Source organism: Amblyomma mixtum, chromosome 2 (genome assembly GCF_055824585.1).
Source record: "Amblyomma mixtum isolate Tamu chromosome 2, ASM5582458v1, whole genome shotgun sequence".
NCBI classification, from domain to species: Eukaryota; Metazoa; Arthropoda; class Arachnida; order Ixodida; family Ixodidae; genus Amblyomma; species Amblyomma mixtum.
The window spans coordinates 63,126,205-63,149,452 of NC_143013.1; the positions used below are offsets into that span (position 1 = coordinate 63,126,205).

The 23,248-nt window shown below is 47.5% G+C and overlaps 1 protein-coding gene across 2 annotated transcripts in view; it reads right to left on the minus strand.

The window, feature by feature from the left end:
* Nucleotides 1-23,248, minus strand: part of LOC149359532 (sodium-coupled monocarboxylate transporter 1-like) — a 38,950-nt gene that overhangs the window by 11,275 nt on the left and 4,427 nt on the right. The window contains exons 2-13 of one of the 2 annotated variants that reach the window (XM_089571728.1): nt 22,196-22,554; nt 12,333-12,398; nt 12,184-12,235; nt 11,128-11,195; nt 7,843-8,000; nt 5,528-5,668; nt 5,323-5,452; nt 3,579-3,667; nt 2,908-3,017; nt 2,761-2,828; nt 1,956-2,042; nt 306-478 (exon numbers count right to left, since the gene is read on the minus strand). In XM_089571728.1, coding sequence (XP_089427854.1) covers nt 306-478; nt 1,956-2,042; nt 2,761-2,828; nt 2,908-3,017; nt 3,579-3,667; nt 5,323-5,452; nt 5,528-5,668; nt 7,843-8,000; nt 11,128-11,195; nt 12,184-12,235; nt 12,333-12,398; nt 22,196-22,528 — 1,475 coding nt within the window. In that variant the 5' untranslated portion in view covers nt 22,529-22,554. The remainder of the gene's footprint in view (nt 1-305; nt 479-1,955; nt 2,043-2,760; nt 2,829-2,907; nt 3,018-3,578; nt 3,668-5,322; nt 5,453-5,527; nt 5,669-7,842; nt 8,001-11,127; nt 11,196-12,183; nt 12,236-12,332; nt 12,399-22,195; nt 22,555-23,248) is intronic. The other variant, XM_089571729.1, reaches the window with a different exon arrangement.

A 23,248-nucleotide genomic window follows, 5' to 3' on the forward strand; every position in this document is an offset into this window, starting at 1 on the left:
GTTTCTATAGATTATCTTCACGGGCTACTTCCAAACTGTCGACTGTGTGGCACCCCAGCATAATTTTCTTGCTGCAAGCTCAAGTACTTGTTACGGCCTCTTAAGGAGAAATAAATATCCTGGGTATTTCGACAAAACTATGTAGAAATATGCTACGAATGAAGTACGGGTGCCTTCGTTTCTTTTCCCTTAAACTACCGCAGCGATCGTGTTGTTTTGAAAATTCTGTCCTGCAGAATAACACTGCACACTTTATCCAAAGGATCTGCTACTAGCGTCGCGGTAGAACTTTAAGGCCCACACACCTTTCCGAGGAGGCGCTGAGAGTGGTGTTTGACACCAGCACATAGCTTGTAGAGTTGTCGGGACAGTACTCTAGGCTCACAGGCACCCTCACTGCTCGGGCGCCAGCGTGCAGCCTGTACGCCATGTGTCCCACCTGGTAGGCCACCATGAGGAGGGTCACAATGCCAGAACCCTGCAACGTTTCCAACCCCTCGCTTCGTAAAAAAAGTTCCCAACGTTTTCGCACAATTCGCTACACTCAGCGAGAGTTATCCTGTATTTGCATGCTGTGCAGACTTTTCCAGCTTGGCGTGGGATTTTTCGAAGTCCGTTATTACTTGGATCAATGCTACACATATTCACCCTCCCCTCCAATCTTGCACCGTGCTTTCCCTCACTCGGTCCCAGCCAGGAGAGCAAAGCGCGCTGGCGCTGTGAGATCTTTTTCTCTCAAAGTTTCCTCCATCTATCGCTTTCCCTCTCCCACGAGTACCGGGAGAACCCGCCGGAAATAGCAGAAGCTGTCCCATAAGCATCTCTCGCTTTACAAAGCTTCCAACGAGGACAATCTCCGCGTAGAAGGTAAAGAGATTGTTTTCGTTCATTCACACTAGTGTCAGAAAAGGAGCTTTAAATGTGAGGAGAACGATGGAGCATTCTCTGTTGACATTCCGAGACTCTCTTATATATTCTTATGGTTTCCTATATAAATCACGAGAGCTGTTCACTAGGCTGCCTAGAAAGCCGTCACTAAGGAGTTGCTGTGAGGACTATGTTGCTCTCAGAAGAATCCAGGCACGTAAGGTTTTGTCTGCACCTAGTTCCTGATTTCAATACCGGGTAGCGGATCGGCTTCAAAAAGGCTAACACAATAGTAAAACGTATTTTCTCTGGATGGTGGCGGACAAAAATAACGACCACCCTGAGACGGTCGTCAAGCAATGGCGCACTAGCTGTACAAGCCTAAATAAAAGCAGTTCAAAAGTAGTGTTTACTTCGGCGCCGGAAAGTAGATAGTTGCAATCCGTTGTGTCAACTTCCTTAAAAACAGGAATAGCCATAGTCAATCTTTTTTTGTCTCCACTAGAACGTATCTCGTGATGAATGAAATTCTGGTGCAGAAATCAACAGCGTGGCAATTGCTGCTTCAAATTTTCCTCTTCAGAAATTTTTTTCATCCATGCACTCTCACAGCCGGGTAATTACAGACGCCTTGAAGCGGATATCCCTCCAAGGGCTGTCCTTTGCGCTTTAAGGGCAGCCCCGTAAGGGTTTCCTCGGGCCTCGTAAGTGGGTGGGGTTTGCCCCGCAGCGCATTGTTTGGCAATAAATGTTTTCACCACCACCACAACAGCAAAGCTCGCTGGTAATCTCAGCCGTAATACACCTTGGTTTGAAGAATCTCCTAGAAATTACCGCCAATAACAATACCTCTATTGCTTTTCGTCCTCAGATTAACTGATCTTTTTGTTTCCCGCTAGCTTTGCATAGATTCTCACGTTATTCAACTTTTGGGTTCTTTGTGCGGTTGTCAGCGAACTATTGTTTCATAACTGTATTTATGTGTGTATTTATTACTCATGGAACACACAGCGCCCGTAGCGAGGAAGGGGGCGTCGTGAGAGTATTTCGGAGTGATTGACACTGCGCCTTAATCAGCGTCAGCGTACCTTGCTGTTGGCGAACGGCACCGTGAGGCCGAGAAACAGCAGTCCAACGAATGGGCCAGTGATTGCTGCGTTTACTGCGTTGAAAATCTGCGATAGAGCGATCGACAAGAGAAGGCTTTCATATTACGGTCAAGTAACATCTATCAAGTAACAGTTATTTGTCTTGCGAAATGATAAACTGTCTACGGAAAAGCGAAAGGAAAAAAAGCGATTATGGCCGCTGAGCAGAGAGCAGAGTACGGCCAGTAGGTCTGGTCATCACTATACGCTTAAGTAGAGACCCAAGCTCATTGAACTACGTTACGGACACACGCTAGGCTGAATTAAAAAGAACTTGATGTTCTATATTTTCGTCTAATAAAATTGCAAGATTCTCTCGAACAGGATTCTTAGTTTGGTTTAGGTTTATGGCGTTTATAATCCCAAAGCCACTGACGTTACGGGGGATGAATAGTGTAGGGCTCCGGGTGATTTCGAGCACCTGGATTGTTTTTAGCGTCCACTGTCAATCTCGCGTAAAAAGGCCTTAATCATCAAGATTAACTCCACACGACGAGTCCAAATTTTATGTCACACATTTCCTTTTTTTTTCAGCTGGTGCAGTACGATAGTTCTACTCAAAAAAAGTTGCTTGCCTAGTTCGCTGCTTTAAATTTTATTAAGCATGATTTCATGAAAATAGTTTCGAGAATTTTGCTGAACTACAGTCGCTTATGGCCGTGTAGTTTGTTGACAAACATTTGCGGTTGGTGCACTGAATTCTCTACACTGAACGCGACGATATATTTTGCACAGAGTCGCTTACAGCCAGAGCAGAGCCCAGGTACGGGACAGTCACGCTCAGGGCTGTCATGACACCACCAACTGCAAAAGCTGTTCATGAAAAGTATTATCACACTTTCTGGTGAAAAGACTACTTAGCAAAAAGGCAAGAATAGGCGCAGTTCATTACCTAGTGCCTTAATTGTGCAGCCCACGTGCTTACTAGGTACCTTCAGGAAAGGCGTCACAACGTCGAAGTAGCAAACGGCTGCTTGAGAGTTCACCATCGAGGACACAGTACTGGGAGATAGCAGCGAGAAAGGCATGAGTGATAAAACGTTGCGCAACATGATTTAAGAAATATTTGTTTTGAATTAGAGGCCCTACAAATTGTGCTCACAAGAGCCATAAAAAGGCGACACTTCTTTCGAAAGTGTTTTACAACCGCAAAGTTCTGTAATGTCTGGACCAAAATGCAAAGTATGCTTTCAAGATTTACTGAATTGTTAAGTGAGCATATCTACGAATATCTCTTCAGCCCTTTTTAACTCGTATCACTGTCAGAAACGACACGCTGTACTCATACGTAGTTCCTGAACTTCGCTATTGTCTTCAGTAACGCGCGACTCTCTCGCTGGAAACAGCTAGTGTAGGCACGTTATTGGCCACAAACATTCAGAACCCTCTCTTTGGCAGTGAGAGACACTTAAGAGTTATTTTAAATTAGAGGCTCAAGTTAAGAATCACGGCCGATTCTCATTACCTGAAAGAGCGAGTTCGGCGCACAGCATACAATCTAGCATCTTGTCATTGCCGTTTAAGTTTTATTTTTTTTTCTAACTGCACGTTTCGATACAGTACCTTATTGATGCACTGACGACTCCAGCAAGAAAGAGTCCAGAGAGACCGGGAAAGTTGCGAAAGTCTTGAACAATGTGAAATGGAAGCAACTGGGGAGAAAAAAAGAAACAGGTCGTCACAGATACTTAACTTCGGCGGCGTTCAGTGACGGTTTCCATTACAGCACAGGGCACCTAATGAAAACTGAGGTCATATAAACTTGAAAATGGGATTGGAATGGGGCCAGCCTCTCCCGAGAAACAGCAGCGAAAGCCAATGGGGTGGGATTGCTCGTCTGAAAGAAGAATAAAAGGTGCTCCTACGTAATAAAAATATTACAGATTTAATCATACCCCATTTCGTTCAGGGAATAACAAACAGTTGTCCTCAGTAGCGTTTTTTCGCAAAACTCATCTGCATTTCAGATAGAAAACAGGATGTGATTTAGTTGGAAAAGATTTATCCCTGGAAGGCACATAATCAGAGATTGTGAGCATAAACCTCATTTCAAAAAAAAAAGCAGGCGCATTGAATACAGTTCTCAGTCAGTCCTGCTATGACGCCGCAAGTTAAGTTCTTATAATAATAAAGTTAAAAACAAATCAGCAGAAAATACTAAGCTCCCTTCAGTTGCTCGAACTAATATACTGCGACATGCGTCATACTGTGCAAGATGATGCTGCCACACAGTCGCTCCGACTTTCTTATTAAAGATATTTTGGGGCAGCAGCCCACAATGGCGTCCTGGCAGCTGCCATGTACGCCGACCGGGCCACCGCCACCAGCGCTGCCGTCAATACATAAACACGCCATGCAGTTACTGGCACAATCCCTATATCTGTGCTACGGACGGTGTCGATGCCCATAGAGCTGGAACTGAGGAATGAGCTAAGAACACACAAAGCTCTGAAAATGTCATTCTATTTGAAGTGACGGTTTCTAATGGTGGAGAGATCACAGGGAAACGGAACAGCATAGAGAGATCAGAAAAGAACCTCACCAAGCTGATAAGGTATGAAGTTGTAATTGTCGATAAGTCAACTTTTCTTTTCAATAGCAAGGATGAATTTTGAGAGCTTTCTCGAAGTCTAGTTTTGCAACAGCACTGTATTAAGCTTCAAATTCGTGTCAAACAGTGTGGGTGCTTGTGGCCAAAACGACTAATTCAATTAAGGTGCACAGAGGCGGGGAATTTTTTTATACCTTTATAAAACCACGTTGCGCACAGCCGAGCTGCTGTTGTAGATGTCCTGGAGAGAAAACTAAAGTTCAAATTCAATTTATTTGCTGTTATACGATCGCTTATGCCATGTGGCTTTTTTTGTTTCATAAATTTGAGAGTGCTTAGAAATGCAACTGAAAAATTAGGAGATGAAATTCACTCTGAAGGACTCAGAATCAACATTCCTATACATATATTCTTTACACTACGCATGACTTCTTGCGCTAGCAATGAAAATCGTTCCTCCAAAATTTCGACCAATTTCTCTGAAGCTTGCCAGGCATGGGGCTATTCTTCTAAAAGCATCTACTTCGCCGCTGCTTTTGAGCGCCATTTGACTCCTCCAAGCCGTTGTTTGCTTAATAACGCGCCAGTCATTAGGTTGCAGAGAACAGTCATCAACAGTGTCTCCATCATCGCAGCTTTTTCTCTGAAGTCAAGACTCCATCTTCTGTTACCAAACCGAACGTTCTCCACATTGCCCTCAGGACCAAAAGCGCGCTTAGTAAGGGTAGATATGAGCAACTGCGGAGTTTTCATCACCTGGTCAAATCTTTGAATGGATCCAGCAAGAAATGGGTCGCAGCCGCGATACCTGAGAATGAGAGCTAGAGCAGAGCCCGTCGCGATGATGTAGAAGAAACAGCTCATCAGTGTTCCAACGATGACAGTCCTGTAAGGATTTGAGCACATTCCCTTTGCCGGCCAACCTTTAATTTGCGTTCCTGCACGCTAGGCACACACTCACCATTTTGCTTCCTGAAGAGTCCTGGATGCGAGGTATCTCTGAGCTGTCCCCTGATCCAAGCAGATGCGGTTTAAAAACGTTGGTGTTGAAGCAATAAGTACAGACCAAAAGTTTTCGTCCGTTGTAACGTCGACGGTGGTGCTGAAAGACAAAAAAAACATGTTGAACGATAATTGGGAAACACGAGGCTTCTAAAACCAAACCAGACATTAGGAATGGCAGTCGTACGTTGTTGGGGTTTGAAATGAATCGGACCGCCGTGTGCACATTCCGAGTACTTTGCTCCCAAGGTAGCGGGAGCAAAACTTTTTAATGCTCGCGTTGTAAGTTCGTTCATTGTTGCGATTTCTCGTTTGTTGTCACTTTCTTGCCATTCATTGTGCTGTGCAATTGTATCTTGCAACTGAAGAATATGATTCGCAAAGAACTTTTAGGTGTCATTAGGACAGCGGTATTCCATAGTCGGCTTACTGACAGCTTAGCGACAATAGGCTGACGCAAAAGGTATTGTTTCGCCCGAGTAAAGCGCTGTCACAGTAAATGGGGGCGCACGCGGCGACCCCAACGCCAGCTGCAGTAGCGGGCTGCACTACGCATGAAACAATATGCCATGATTGGGAAGCTTCTGCCACTCTACACATATGCACTTGCACCCTTTAGGCGTTCAAGCTGACGCTTCCGCGCATACGACCGGGCATTGGACCGCAGCTGTGGGTGTGTTTTCGGAAATATCGTCAGTGAACTGATAAAACCTATCCGAATTGAAAGCGCTTGATGACAGCTTTGAAGCGGCCCGTCAGGATTTTTTTTTAGATCAACTCTTGGCGAATTATTCACAGTAACATATTTTCGCGAATTACCTTCAGATATTCTTCAGCACAGTGATGCGGATAATGCGTCCATGCAGCATTGCTATGTACAGCCGGCCAAATCTTTAGCTGGCGTGCACGACGACCGCTTTTTCTGCGCTCCTGCGCTTTGTGACGAAGCAAACTTGGGAGAAGCTCTATATTAAGCAGGAGTTCAGTGAGCCCCTGCTTAAATTTGATATCTTAGCAAGTTTGCGCCGTCATAAGCTGCAGGAGCACGGAAAACGTGGCCATCACGCACGCCAGCTAAAGATTTGGCCGGCTGTACGCATATATCGAGGCCTAACAGGACGTCAACCATTGATCACGAAAGGTCTAAGCGTTAGTGTTGGCAGACAAGGCATGGCCTGCTTGGGCACCGCACCACCGCAAAAATTCTCAGCGACAATAGCTGGCTATTGTTTCAGCGTTCTTTTACTGTATTTGGTGGCGCGAAGAAAAATTTGGGAGCGAAATTTTCGGTGGTTGAGGGGTGTGCTCGCGCCCGCTCTTAGCGCACAGGTGGAAGCCGTGTCAATGTGGCCTTACGGACCCAATAATTCGTGGCATGGACCCACACACTTAAGTAGTCTTTACCTATAGTCTTACAGCCCTATTTAGGTTCAAATTTCCCTGCGTGGTTCAGTCCTTACTGCAGAGTAAGCTGAGTATGATGCTTTCCTTGTTGCCTCGCATCATTTCCCCCCGCCTATTGCTGCCTAGCATTTATTGCTCCACATGGCAACGTTTCTTGCCAATAGCTCACACTTAACTTACCGTGAAACTCCTGGCAAAACATGCTTGGCCTTAACTTCAGAGATGGTTATGCAGTTGCTCTGTGCAAGGTGTTACTATCGTGTGGTCAGCTCGCCGTGAAGGGCGTGGTATAATAAAGAGACATCTGCATTTCCTCTCGTGTGATGACTTTGAGATAATTAAGATCTTAAAAAGCGGACGAAACTTAGCTGCAAAATCTCACTGGCGTGTTTTTGCTTGGAGTTTTTGGCAACACTCTTTTTTGAACGCTTTGCTTGCTCTGAAAATGTACACGCGATAATCTGACATTTGCGCTGTGGGCGCTCATAGAGGACTGCCCTTCCCTCTTCTGCGCACTACAGCTATTTCTGCTATTCAAGCTCAAAAACTCAGTAAACTTCAAATATTTATTTGGATTTTCAGCATCTTGGTTCTTCTGGCGGCGCAAAAGTAACACAGAGTGGGTGTTAGAGTATGTTATGTATTGCAATAGCTGCTTATGCGGAACTATTTCGCACTAACTCCACCTGCATATCAATTCACGGCATCCAGTATCTACGCAGACCAACATTTAGGATCTATACTTGCTTGCTAGATTGTTAGATGTGCCGGCCTAGAGGTTTGTCGCAGTGTAACGAACAAAGAACAAAAAAAAAGTTAACAGTACGAAATCTCGATTATTGTGCAAGATATGCGTACTGTGGAGCTTACTTGAAAAAATACTTGCGCGGGTCGATTTGAGACAGCGGCTGCACACGCACGCGGCCTGCAGTGCTGTCAAATGCCACTTTGGCTATGATGATCACCGGCACGGAGACAGTAAGGAGTGCCTGCAAACAGTCAGCCCAGACGACGCTACGGAGCCCTCCCTGGGAGTGGAAAGAAGGATATACCTTTTTAAATGTAGAATTGCAAGGTTTCCCATGCTAACCACTTTAAAACCTACCTGTTTTAAACAGTTTTGTAGTTGAACGGTAGTAGTTGTGTCAATTTACAAATTTACAACTGGCAGCTGCGGGGCACAGTGCCTGCTGGTGCCATTTGCTGCTGGAACCACTAGCTGGCCTGGTAGCAACAAACTGTTATAACATTTCATTGCTTGGATATACGAATCTTATAATCTTTGTCGCTTTATAACCCTTCTGAAATATTAGAAGCCGTTAAAGTAACAGCTTTTAAATGTTAGGCACCCATATAAGATTAAAGACCTGCAGGAGAAACGAGAGCTCCACCATTAGGGTGTGAAACGGTAGAGTTAATGTATAAATGCATATATATCTGGAATTCTCAATTCTCAACTTTACATTCATAGATCGCTGGGAGTCCTCATACCACTCCTGGAGCAGTGGCGTAATGGTAAAGCGATAGGCCACAGCCCTACGATGGCAGGTGATGCCATCGGTCGGGCTTGTCAGGCACAGGCGGATGCTCCCGAGCAACCTCTCGCGATCAGTCGTCAATTTAACGCCTGCCTCGGTGGTCAGTTTATGTAGTATCGTGTAGTACATGGTACGCTTTCGCTGGGTGCTTAGAAGTGATGCAATAGAACAACTGAACAACGCATTCTTTTGTGTCAACGTTTCTTTTGTTGTTCGTTGTATATTCATAAGGTGAAAACTTTGAACCACACACATGCACTACTTGATTGGGCTAATATAGCCGTTGCATGGATTATCCCGCTAATTTTTTCAAGCTAGAACATTGTTTTGCACCTGCACATCTATTTACAACGCACAGATTACGGGAAAGTGGTGACGTGCGAGAGTGGTCTGAGCGCAGATTTAATGCATATAGTCACACGAATTATTACTTGATGACAAAAACCCCGGGGCACAATTAAGAAGGTAGCATGGCGTGAACGAAACTTTGGCCGGGAACGCAGAAGACCGATAACGACGCCGAAAAAAGGCACTAATTACCAACGGAGAGTGCGTAGATGCGCTTCACATTTCCTCCTACAGAGCTAGCCATCGACTGGAGGAGAAAAATAAGCCGATACTTATCGACAATTTCTCGCTACCTCATCAACGACGACGCGCGCCTCGGCGGGAGAGCGACAAAGTTGTACTGCAGACGTTACGTCTGTGTGCGCACCTGCCTTGGCAACAAGTGACGGACATGGCGCGCCCCATAAGGGTCGTTTAACAATGCAAGTTATCCTTTTCTGTAGTTGGATTCAAAAGAAGCGCTCCCGCATAACATCCAGGACAACACCACCCACACCGCCACGGAGCTGTGAGGGGGCACGCGTCAGTCCTCGGGACGGCCTCATCGTGTCTGTCCGGTCGTTAGACTGTCACTGTACCCGGTTAACAATTTCTGCTAATTTGGTTTACCTCTCCCCGGCTTAGTGTACAATGGTTGCAAGGTGTCCGCTGTTAATTATTTTGTTACGTGTGTTGCATCATTGTGCAGAATACTGTACACGTGTTCATATGACTTATATAATTGCTCTGTGTTGTCTTTTTACTGCCAAAACGTGTTTATTTTTAGTCTGAGCGTTTGGCTCAGATCTATTCAACGGCTTGCAACCGGCGAAAGCTGGCCATAAAATGGTTACCTTCCTTCGCCACTTAGCAGCTAGATTCCAGCTGAGCTTGTTTTGCTAGTTCGAGAGCGCCTCCTGAGAGACGGGAACAGCTGCCCCCCTCCCCCCCCCCCCTCTTCATGGTCTAAGGGTGTCCGGGAAACCACACCGGTGATGCACATATAACAGACGAAAGCATTACTGTAAAAAGTAAAAATAAAGGACCCCAAAATATCGCTATACAGATTCGAAAAAGTTGCTTCATGCTTATTGTGACAGCGCATATTCCGACATCGGTGGAGTGAAAGCATTTTCTGCATTCTTGGGCAAAAAATTTTAATTAAGCAAAGTTGTTTAACCGTTTTTGACTTGCAGCTGTGTTCGTTCTTAATGAAGTCTTTGCATAAATTTGGTTCAGTAGGACTCCCGAAAATCATATGCCATCGCTTACATATATCTTGCCGCTCTCACAAAAAGCAGAAATTATAGAGGTGATACTGACTTGAACCAATTAAAGTATTCCTATTTTGATTCCATAAATTATATGCTCTATGTCCCGTTTTTCATTTGCTAGCTTCATATTTGCTGTTTCTACCGATCAGTTCACTGTCTCCGTAAGTGGTATGCACTAACAGTCTGCGATGTACCACAATATAACCATCACGCATGAGGTCAACAGTGCACTTCATTTCATGAAGCATGACAATACGACAACTTCTTGTCATGCTTTCCAGCCCTTGCCGCATGTGAGATTTCATATACAGGGCCGTCTGCACGAGATTAGATAAGTTTCGAGAAAAAAAAAACAGTGCGAAAGAATAACGGCGCGGACGCAAGGTAACACGGACAAGCGCTGTCTCACAACTGAATTTATAGATACGAAGTGTACAGATTAAATAGAATAAAACACATGAAAAAACGCAGGAAAAAATGAAGACAAATGCTATGTTTGTTTTGTTGTATATGGTTTGAACGTTCTTGCTCTCTATACAGAACTCCTCTTGGTAATTCACCATCGAAATGCAATCAGCCGCAAGCATTGAGAGTCTATTTGTCATTTCAGATGCTTTGTCAAACTTCGAAAACGGAGACGGATTTTTGCCTACAGGATTTCATTCATCTAATTATGTTTAGAAGTCAGACTTAATATGAAGCTCAGACATCGTAATCGGGACAGGAATATGATTTCAAGTCGAAGACAGGTAGCATTTCAATCGAAATATGAGTGCTCAGATGGTGATGTCCGGTCGTGCTGTACATAGGCGTTCTTCTTCCGAACTTCATATTAACCGCTGCTTTGCTCTCGGTCTCAGCACGTATGAAAATTGCAATGCCCACGTAAACCGATTGAGGAACATTATTTGAAAATACAAGGGATGGTTTGTTTTCGAAAGTACAGAAGCAAGTGTTCTGTTGCCTGTGAACAATTGTTGCTTAGAAGAATTGGCAAGAAACTTTAAAATATTTACCAGGGATGTGTATGCTGTTGCTGCCAAGCCAATGACGACTGAGCACCACGCAGCGCTGATGCTAAACACTGCGATATAAGAAAAACATACGCCAAGAGTAAAATAATATTCGACACATTTGGTCCCTGCTGGTGTATCTTACCCTTCTGCCTCAACTAGCAAGTGTTCGTACGAAACGCAACTGGGCTGCAGTCCTTCTAATAACTATTTGAAGATGGTGCGAATAACAAATAAGTTTCGAGATAAAATACCAAGCACGGGAAGACCTTGAGATGGCCTGCGCTCGTGGGGGTTGTTTGGCAGGCATGGATGGCCAGAATTTGTTGCTTAACAACACCCAGACCAATCTAGTTTCCTAAATTTTAAAAACTGTTATGGCTGCTAGCTGATACCTGGTAGCTAGAGCTCCTAAATACTTCAAATAGTTCAAAATTATTTGGTATAATTTAGTTAATTAGACTACCATTAAACTAGCATTGCGTTTTCCTCGAAGTCTAGCACCCTATATCTCTACAATGATAATCCTGTTTCAAAAAGAGCTGACCGGTCTTTCTCGTATGCCTCCCAAAAAATGTAACTATTATAGTCTCCGCAGTCTGAAGAAGAGAGTGCATATAGGCATGAATGCTCAAAAGAATCAAAATTCATAAAAATGATGCAAGACCAACGAGACCAACGAGGCATATATTGCCCAAATTAATGCCACAAGTGCGAAAGGAACCCCGTTGTGAGTGAGAGCAAAACGTTAGGCTGTTATAAGGTGAACTCATATATAAACGGCTTCACAGATCTTTAAGGAGCATGGAAGCCACGCAGAACTTATTTTCATCGTTGCCTGGAGGCAAATCCTCACGAGAAGACAAGCAAAGCGCATTCGATATCGGGCAGTTCAGAGCCCATCCTTCATTTCGTTGATGCCCGCTTGACTCCCAAAAAATTATTCGTTTCGATGATTGTCGTGTTTCGAACGTGTCTTAAGTGTCTGAACGTGTCTTTTCTAACTGCACGTGCGTGCAGTTGGAAAAGATAGAAGCGAACTGCATATCAGACACTTACAAGTAGATACGGCCACTGCTGCTGCATAGATTGCTACGGCTCCTGTCATTTGCTGAAAAAAGAGGATATTAAAGTGCAAAATGCATAAGTCTACAGGCTACGCATTTTATTCTAGTTATATGATAAGAAAATATTGCATTAGTACTTACTGATAAGGCGATGTACGTAAGAGATGCTATCACAGATACTGTCAAGTTATAGCGCAACCGAACATACTGAAAAAAAAAACTCTGTGTTAAAATTTGACCGAAAATTTTAACAGCTATGACAAAATGTTGCCAGTGTGTTGGTCGACCTCTTATGGTGTGCAGACGCGAAGAAATGACGAGGCACGTTTTAGTGCAATCTTTTTAGCTATGAAGCTGGAAAGATAGGCATTGAAGAGCCGCGGTTCTAACAACGTTAAAAAGGTGATAAAGTTTATACTTTTGCTGCAGAGAAAAGTAATATTTTCTTCCCCTTTATTCTCCCACTTCCTTTTTACAGGACAGTTGTTTAATGCCCGTTCTTGGGTTGAGCGTCGGTGTAGTATAGTATTAACACTATTCGGCGTAACCGGTGCATACGTTGCAATGAGAACCACTCAGAATGTGGTTACCATTAAAAGACTAGGCTATGAGGAGAATGGAGGAAAGCGTAATTGGTTGACTGGTTACAACTCGAGAGGGGTTACCACAAGAACCATCCTGGTAACCATACCGCGTAGTTAACGTGGATTAAGTAATGTATGGCGAGAGCGCAACAAGGCGCTAGCGGAGGGTGATTGTCACGGGGAAAACTCAGAAGTAGGTACAGTTCCTTAGAAGGCGGTGGTTAGAGGAAGGTGGAAGGAAAGAGGCAAAAGTGGCGGATTGGAGAGGAGAGCTTGTCGAAGAAAAAGTATTCTTGGAGGATATCATCATCATCATCATCAAAGAGCGCTCTATAACTATACCTACATGAAGATGCCCTCAGATTCTCTACGTCGTTATATCGTGAAATGTATACACCTGTTGTGTCCCCTTATTGCTTTTGTGTGTGTGCGCCCCCGCATCCTCCTCCTAACGACCACTTGCCCCTCGTCGCACGCTGTCGCCAGATGCCCCCCCATGGTGCGCCCCCGCATCCTCCTCCTGTTTTGGGAAGCCACTCCCTCCCGTGGACGCTTCTCCGCTCCCTCCTTTCTTCGGGCGGCCAGTTCGGCTCCTGCCTCGGTCGACGCTGGTCGCACCCTCATCAGCTTTAAATAAACGAAGTCTTAAAGTACCGTGTGCGTCTTTCGCTGCATTCAACACAGCGACCGGACACGACAGTGGCGACGAGAAAGTGGATTCGACCCGCGCTACGCAACGCTATTGACAAGCCATGGCTACGCGAGGGTTTCCCAATCAGATACCAGAATTCAACGGCTCATCGTGGTCATCGTGGGTTGGACGCCTTCAGTTCTACTTTGAAGCTAACAACATCACAGACCCAGCCTTGAAGAGGGCCAACCTGCTGACGCTGTGCGGGGAGCAGACCTACGATACTGTCTGCGCCCTTATTCAGCCAAGCACACCAGCGGCAGTGTCTTACGACGACATCGTAAAAGCGCTGCAAAAGCACTACGACCCAAGGCCATCCGAGGTCTACAGCCGGGCTCGCTTCCAACGACGAGATCAACTGGGAGGAGAAACTGTGAGCGCCTACGTAGCCGCGCTCAAGAAGCTCGCTGCCGACTGCAATTTTGGAACGCTGTCGACAACAGCTACCGGGCAGGAGGGAGACGCAGCTTCTTCTGCTAACACCACCATGCTTCCCTTGGACGTGATGTTACGGGACAGATTTGTGTGCGGACTGAGTGACGAGTCACTGCAGCAGCGCCTGTTCGCTGAGAAGGACCTCACATTCAGCAAAGCTTACGACATCGCCGTTCGAGCGGAGAGCGCCGGTCACCAGCAGAGAGGGATTCGCCGGAACACCGAGCCGGTACACCAGACAAGCAACCAGGTGCGCAAGCCTTCTGTTGTTGTAAAATCGGTCAAAAAGGCACAACGCTGCTGGCGGTGTGACGACCAACACAACCCCCAGGGATGTCGATTCCAGTCAGCCACGTGTAATTTTTGCCACAAGCGAGGGCATATCGAAAGAGCATGCATTACGAAACGGAGACTTGCCAAGATAAAGTCACCTTCCCAGCCTAATCACAGCGTCAACGCCTCAGAGAATACGCCGCTATCTGATCTCCATGGAACAACATCAGCAACACCATCTGTGTTGTACGACCTGAACACCATGAATCTCGGCACGCGACCGAAGATTTTTACAGAAGTAAGCGTACATCACCAGCTGATTAAGTTCGAGGTGGACTCCGGCGCAGCCTGTACTCTGATCAGTGAGGACACGTTCCGAACTTCATGGCCATCTGACGCACCCGCCCTGCAACAAGACGACACGCACCTGCGAACGTGGTCAGGACAGAATCTGCCACTATTGGGCTCTGCCAACGTGCAGGTTAACTACAACGGCCAGACCCATACGCTACCTCTGCTTGTTGTGAAGGGCACAGGATCAAGCCTTCTAGGGAGAAACTGGTTTTCTCCACTAGGCGTGATGATATGCGGCATACACCAGACGCCGAGCCAGAACATGGTTGAGCAACTGCAAGAGAAATACGAAAGAGTATTCTCGGAAGAGATTCCAGGAAACGAAGGGCCCCCGGTCACACTGGAGTTGTTGGACAACGCGCAACCCAAATTTCTGAAGGCCAGGCTGGTGCCGTTTGCTCTCCGAGATTCAGTTGAAAAAGAGTTGGACAAACTGGAGCAGCAAGGTGTCATCGAGCCGACGCAGCATTCAGAATGGGCCACACCACTTGTCGTAGTTCGCAAGAAGAACGGAACCATACGCCTCTGCGGAGACTACCGGAGCACCGTCAATCTTGCGACTAAAGCGTCCTCTTACCCGCTACCGACACCTGAAGAAGTATTCAGTGTACTGCGTGGCGCAAAAGTCTTCAGCACATTGGACCTCACCCAGGCGTATCAGCAGCTCAAGGTGAGCGAGTCAACTGCTGAATTATTGGCAATCAACACACTCAAGGGCTTGTACAAAGTCAAGCGACTGCCTTTTGGCGTAGCTGCAGCCCCAGCCATATTTCAAAAATTCATGGAGACAGTTCTTCAGGGCCTCCCAGGAGTTTGTGTCTACCTTGATGATGTCATCATCAGTGGCACTTCCACTGAAGAGCATGCAGTGCGCCTAGAGCTCGTTCTCGAAAGGCTATCAAACGCAAATTTGCGCATAAGCAAAGTGAAATGCTGTTTTGCGGTGCCAGAGGTGCAATTTCTGGGACACCGAATTGATGCAGAAGGCATTCACCCTACCGAGGACAAAGTGCGAGCGATCACAGAAGCACGAGCTCCAACAAACAAGCAGGAGCTACAGGCTTTTCTCGGACTCTTGACGTTCTACGACCGGTTCTTGGAACAAAGAGCTACCGTGGCCAACGACTTATACCAACTCCTTCGGAAAGATGTGACATGGACATGGTCGCCACGCCATCAGCAGTCATTCGATGCCCTGAAAGACCTGATTCGAAGATGTACAGTCCTCCGCCACTACGACGAAAGGAAGCCTCTGCTTTTGGCTTGCGACGCATCACCGTACGGAGTCGGCGCGGTTCTATCGCAAACTGACGAGCAAGGAAGGGAGGCTCCCATCGCCTTCGCCTCACGTACGTTGTCGCAAGCAGAACGCAACTACGCGCAACTTGACAAAGAAGGGCTAGCCATCGTCTACGCGGCGACACATTTTCACCAGTACATTGCCGGCCGAAAGGTGACCTTTATAACCGATCACCGACCGCTATTGGGCATTCTGGGACCACAAAGGCCTATGCCACCAACTTTGTCTCCGCGAATGACACGTTGGTGCATCAAACTCTCAGCGTACGACTACGCTCTGGTCTACCGCAATGGGAGTAAACATCAAAACGCCGATGCGCTAAGCCGTCTGCCACTAGACGCAACTGTTGACGAACCATTTCCACCAGGAGACGTTCTGATGTTCGAAGCACTGCCAGAACCTCCGCTTACAGCAGGCACAGTTGCAGCATCTACGCAGAAGTGCGCAGCTCTCCGGCTAGTTTACACAGCTGTTCAACAAGGCAACGTGCATAAACTCAAAGGGGACAACTTCGACGCTTACCGCAGGCGAGCTACAGAGTTGAGCACCCATCGCGGCTGCATCATATTTGGGTCCCGAGTTGTGATGCCGAGAGAACTACGCGCACAAGCTATGTCTCTCATCCACGCCGGACATCGGGGCATCGTTGCAATGAAAAAGTGTGCCAGAAGCTACATGTGGTGGCCTGGCATTGACAACGACATCGAAACAGTGGTGCGAGAATGCAAGCCTTGCCAGAGCAGCCGGAGCGCCCCGCCGAAAGCTCCTGTCCCAGAATGGGAAAAGCCAGACACACCATGGCACACACTGCACATTGATTTTGCAGGACCAATTGAGGGCTGCACTTTCCTTGTGGTCGTAGATGCCTACACAAAGTGGCTTGAGATAAGGCAAATGGGACAGACGACTTCGGCAGCAGTCATTGACAACCTCCGATCACTATTTGCAACGTTCGGCCTGCCGCGCAAGGTAGTATCTGACAACGGAACACCGTTTGTGTCTGCGGAGATTCTCAAGTTTTATCGCGACAACGGGATCTCCTCAGTTACATCGGCCCCCTACCACCCAGCGACAAACGGACAAGCCGAGCGCTACGTAGCCGAGCTAAAACGCGCCCTTGAAAGAGATCAGACAGGCTCGCTGCAGCGCCGCCTTGCGCGCTTTCTCTTCAAGCAGCACACGACGGTTCAGAGCACAACAGGCGAGACCCCCTCGAAAATGATGTTCGAGCGTGAAATGCGAATCCAGCTCACAGCCATCCTCCCCGAGCCAAAGGCAGAGACGTTCCGGGAAGAAAAAGCAATTCCGCGCTGCGGCACGCTTAATGAGGGGCAGCGCGTCCTCGCCCGACAGTTTCTGAAAAAGCCACGCTGGGAGGAAGCTACAATTGTCAGACGCATAGGCCTGCGCTCTTGGCTCGTCAACATACATGGCACAGTAGCACGCCGACATCTCAACCAGCTGCGTAGATTTACGACGCCGTCTGAGAGCTATCCGCCAGCGGAGAGAACACGTGCACCATCTTCCCACATAGCCTGGCACCTCTTCCCGGAAGAAGAGACTTCGCCCAGGACAGACCTAGGAGACACAGCGAACAACAGCCAGCCTACAAGTGTTTCTCCCCCGAGCGCACAAAGCCAGCGCGCCTCCACGCGTGAGCGCCGACCCCCTGCACGATACCAGGCAACTTTCTAAGGGGGAAGGAAGTGTTGTGTCCCCTTATTGCTTTTGTGTGTGTGCGCCCCCGCATCCTCCTCCTAACGACCACTTGCCCCTCGTCGCACGCTGTCGCCAGATGCCCCCCCATGGTGCGCCCCCGCATCCTCCTCCTGTTTTGGGAAGCCACTCCCTCCCGTGGACGCTTCTCCGCTCCCTCCTTTCTTCGGGCGGCCAGTTCGGCTCCTGCCTCGGTCGACGCTGGTCGCACCCTCATCAGCTTTAAATAAACAAAGTCTTAAAGTACCGTGTGCGTCTTTCGCTGCATTGAACACAGCGACCGGACACGACAACACCTTAACATCATCTCGCGTTACACGGCAGTAATCTTCCTCAGATTTTTTTCCTGAAAAATATAGTCATGTGTGCGTCCTAGGCTTCATGTAATTTGCGTGGTTTCAGTAAACCTACGTTAGCTAATACCACCTGCATCACCCCTTCAATTCCTCGAATCTATTTTTTAGGGCGAGGTAGTGAATTTTTTTTCTTAAAAGTGCCCCGAATCAACACGCTGATTTCGCATTAGAACATACAGTTATTCCTTACACATGGGTGAGTTAAATTATAGTTGGGCATTTGGGTTAGCGCGGGCGAATAAAATAAATGTCGGGACGTTATAAGGATTGCCTGAACCAGCTATCTAGGATGTACAGACATTTCTCAGTAATTTCTTGAGGTCGAAGACTTGATGCGCTACAAAAATATTCGCCGCCAATGTGGGGCGGTGATATAATTTGATATAAAACTGAGGCTTTTTCCAATGCCTTCCACCCTGCGAGGCAAGCTAATGCTGAAAATGCGCACCTAATTTTCACATTTCAGCCTCTCTCTGACAAGCAAAAGCCAGAACAATAGACAAAAGGAGGGTGAGAGAATACCTGCTCATCTATAGCTATGAAAGGAAAGATATAAAATAACAATACAAAATAAAGTGCTAGAAATGAAGTGCACAAAGTTATGTTAACTCAAACTCCAATTAGAAAACAAAGACGCACGCCATGTTTTCAGTGTAAAGACAAAGCCAGGGCCGGGGGATGCGCACAATACATTAGATGATGCGAAAATATGAGCATAGGAAAAGAATTACGGGCATAGGAAAAGTGCCTTTTGCTCTTGGTAACAGTAGATAATAAACTAGAGCCACAACACAGTGCATCAGGCGGGCGAGAGCTACGCATGAGGCATGGCCCCTGAGAGCAGGCATTGAGGCCGGTTTTGCTGGATCTGCCTGGGCCCTGCCGCGTCGTCCAATTTCTCAGGACATGTATGAAGATTATGCCCACCGCCACTGGAATGGACCCAACCGCGGCGCTGAACACTCCATTCCGACCAACTTTGTTACAGCGACGGAGACGCAGATAGGAGCGTCGTCTGGTGACCACGGCGTTGCGGCCCCATTGTCGTTCTCGCGGCTAGCGACGCAACTAGTTCAAGTCCCTTCCTTGAACATTCTACTTTGGCAGCGCCTGGGAGAAGGCTGAGAGAGAGGAGTCGTCTTCTTTTACGGCGGCGTTAACTGAATGCCTACATAGATGGTGAGTGTTGCAGCATCGCAGGAATGGCTTTGCAGACATAACAGCAGTGAAGAAGATCTACGCGCAGTCCTTCCCGTTTCTCGCCCCTTCGGCACGCTCAATATTTTATTTTCGTAACCTATTTTTTTCATTGATTTTTTTTTCCGCGAAGTTCTAAGAGTGCTCCCATCCAGTACCACGTGCTGCATAGCAGAAACTTTCGAAAAGCAGTACTTGGCATTCTTTGTGCACAGCACAGTTTCTTAAGGCTCACTAGGAGTCCTGATTAGGTATTTTGATTCTATGTTGCATTCAAGAGACAGACCCTACGAAGAAGCAGGCCTAGTTATGTCTCAAGTCCATTAGTCGGGGGTTCCGCTTTCTAATTTAGATAGCATTGCTACGAGAGACTTGCGGAACTTTCTACGGGACCACGATACAGCTTTGCTACGGTACTTGACAAGTAAAAAGGCACATATGGGCTTTTCTAGGCTGTTATGCCGCACAGCGAGCCGCTTTCAGGGAGCACCACTACGTCGACGGCTGCTGCCGTGCCATGCCGTGTATGCACAGCGTGAAAGCTAGATGTTGTAGCCTACCTGGTTTACATCAGCCTATAGCAAGCACAAACTCCTGGGAGACCTTTGCCCTCGATTTTATGTAGCCGCTGATCAGGATTCCGATCATGATTTTGTGGTTCTGATCAGGAAGTGGCACAATATTTTAAGAGTCATGGAAGACTCGCCGACTACGCACGGTGATTGCTCAAGGGTTTGAAATGTGCTATTAAGGAGGGGAACCTCGGCCTCGAGAACGGCCAAGGCAAGTTATAAGCCTGCATATGACTGAGCAGGAAAAGACATGACCATCAGGTCTGAGACACAGTTCTCAAGACTCAGCAAGATCCACCATGCTCCCTGGCACCTGGCGGATCCGGAAACCGTGGTTCCATAACAGCACAAGAATGAGATTATAACGGTAAGCCTGCAAGCGGAGTAGGGCATCCTTCGTGGCCGCTATACTGCCCTTGACCCTAGAACCAGAGAGTGAGCCCGCGAATCCGGGGCCTAGCTTCCAATCCAACGGCCTGGGCCTGCTGAGGGAGCTTGAAGTGGTCTGTAGGTACGCCGCCAAAGAAAGGGAAAAAGGGCGTGTTTTGGCACCCAACATAGGGTCACTGTTAAGAGAGAGAGAGGGGGTGGGGAGAATGTTTCTTCATCCGCCCCCCGAGGGGCCGAAAGCCCATTACGATTCTCAGAAGGAAAGTGCGCAAGAGCTGTATCTTACCTGTACTCACCTATGACGCAGAAACATGAAGGCTAAGGTGTAGAGCTTTAATTAAGGATAAGGCAGAGAGCTATGCAAAGAAAAATGATAGGTTTGAGGTTAAAATACAGGAAGGGGTAGAGCTGCTCAGGGAACAAACGCTGGTTAATAATTTTCTAGTTGAAATGAAGGGGAAAAAGTAAGCTTGGGCAGGGCACGTTGTGTGAAATCAAATTGACTGATCGTTCTTCAGTGTAACGGAATCGATTCCAGAAGGCCAGCGTAGCAGGGGGTGGCAGGAAGTTACGTGGGTGGATGTCTGGATACAGTGGCCGCAGCTGGCACAGTACAGGGTTAATTGGAGAGACATGAACGACGCCTTTGCCCCGCACTGGGTGCAGTCAGGCTGGTGACGAGGACTAAGCCATGCGCTGGGTCAGCGCCACCGCGTTTATCCTGATGTTTACAGCGCAGAACGTAGCCCGGGACACGAGATGAAAAGCACACGCAACATTGTGGGTGCTTCTCTTATCGTGTCTCGACTGCGTTCTGCGCTGTTGACATCAGGATGGAAAACCAACAAGTTCAAGCTACTATCCCGGCCAACCGCGTTTATGCGCCCCACAGGCTTCGGAAGGGACACTTAAGCTGCGCCTTAAGGGCAGGACGCGATAACATTAATTAGTTATTCATTGCCCATATATGCAGAATGGCGCCGTGCGCCAGGTACGAACACAAAGTGGCCCGGATGAGCAAGCACCCGCGGAGGAGGCATGGTCATTCTCTGCTTTACATTTAGATCCCTGGCAGTCCTCGCAACCCTCCGGCGCACTGGGGCGGCGGTTAAAAGATGCGCCGCCATTATACAATACCAGGTGTTACTACCGGTGGGGCTTGTGCGGCTCAGGTTGCTCTTCCCGAGCAGTCCCTCCGGCCAGTAATTAATTCCCAGCTGCCACGGTGGGCAGTTTGCTCACAATCCGGTGCCGGGTGGCCCACCTGCCACATAGGTTCTTTCTCTGGCAATTTTCGCATGGATTTTTACGACGCCGACGACGACGCTGGCTTTTCTGCGAGGCGGGATACTTAAAGCGGTCGCGCTAAATTTACGCGTGCAACATTAAGAAACTGCAACACAGTTGTGTGGATCCGGGAACCAACCCGAGGAAATGACATCCTAGCCAAAATAGAGAAGTAATGGGCACGTGAAAGTAATGTAACGCGAAGGCAAGATCATAAATGGTCGTTAAGGGTAACGGACTACATCCCCAGAGAAGGCAAGTATACCAATGGGGGGTAGAAAATTAGGTGGGTGGGTGAGAATACGATGTTTGCGGTGCTAAGGTAGCCACAGCTAGCAGGGGAGAGGCTTAATGATAGTGTCATGGCTGAGGCCTTTGTCCTTCGGTGGGTGTAATTAGACTGGTGATGATGACGGTGTGTTATATTCATTACTGTTTTCGGAGATGTTTCCTTTAGAATTGTTGGTTGTATTTTATGCCATCTTCGGCCAGCGGTTCCAGTCCCGAATCCTCGAAATCTGATGCCTTTGTTGAGAGGCCGTCATAGGTGATGTGTTTAAATAAAGAAATAAAGAAGGAAGGAAGGAAGGAAGGAAGGAAGGAAGGAAGGAAGGAAGGAAGGAAGGAAGAAAGGAAGAAAGGAAGGAAGGAAGGAAGGAAGGAAGGAAGGAAGGAAGGAAGGAAGGAAGGAAGGAAGGAAGGAAGGAAGGAAGGAAGGAAGGAAGGAAGGAAGGAAGGAAGGAAGGAAAACAAAAGAAAGGAATCAAAACCCATCTCGATAATCTGGACGGTTCGGGCCAATGAAAAAATTGGTAACATAATGCGCTAATAAGAGAGCACAAAACACACCTGAAAGACTGACGTGATGTTCAGCCTATATAAGACAGGCACGACAACGCTCACGGCAATCGGGATCAGTAGCAAGTTGGAAACACAGATCCAGCCCGTGTGCATGCCGTACGCGTACATGTGCGACGGCCATCCAATGACGCCAGTACCGGAGCCCACAGTTGCCAATACTGAGGCTGCCAGAGGAAGCATCTGCAGAGACTTGCTCCCCAAGAAAACTTCGTCAGTGGTGTCCCCCAGTGGTCGCTTTTTTCGGATGGAAAAGTAGCAGCCCACAGCCAGGCCCGCACCGGTCAACAGCGAGAAGGTGGCGTAGTCGATCGGCTGAGCCATGGTCTGCTTCGCCCTGCGGTCACGAACTGCACGCCACAGGAGACAGCAGTTGGCTTTTAGGCAGTCCCGCGTTACCTCACTGCACTGCTCTCCCAGCATACATTTGGCAGAGGCCTTCAATGATGGCGGCATTGTCCCCACCCGCTCACAGCGACATTTCTGCTGCAGTGATATGTCACCATAGGTTGCAACCGCACCAAAAAATAGTGAAATGAAAGTGCAAGCGGATGCAGACGGAACGACTGGTGGACGTGTACCTCAGTTTTTCGGCGAAAGGTATCCTATAAAGCCGCGACTGAACAAACAGATAACCAACACATGTGAATCTTCACTGCTTTTATTCCGCCAGGAGAACAGGTCTGTGCAGGTGGTTAAGGCTCTGTTGAAAACTGTAAAAAACACTGTTCAGTAAAAAAAAAAAAGAAAAGCTTGTGGGGATTGAAAAAAGTGAAGGAAAAACAAGAGCACAAAACAAAGAATTCTTGTATTGCACACATGCTCTGCACAGTCGTTGAACTCTGAAATGCCCACGTTTTATGTGGGGGCCTCTCGCTCTGCAATACACAGGTATTGAAGGCGGCGACTTTTGAGCCTGTTTTCATTTCTGCCAGACGGCTTATCTCACAGACAGGCAATAGGAGCGACTTGTAACCTCGATTTCCTTTCTTGCTTAAACTTGCAGCCTATTTTGCGAGTGCAACACAATACTACCGTGGAGAG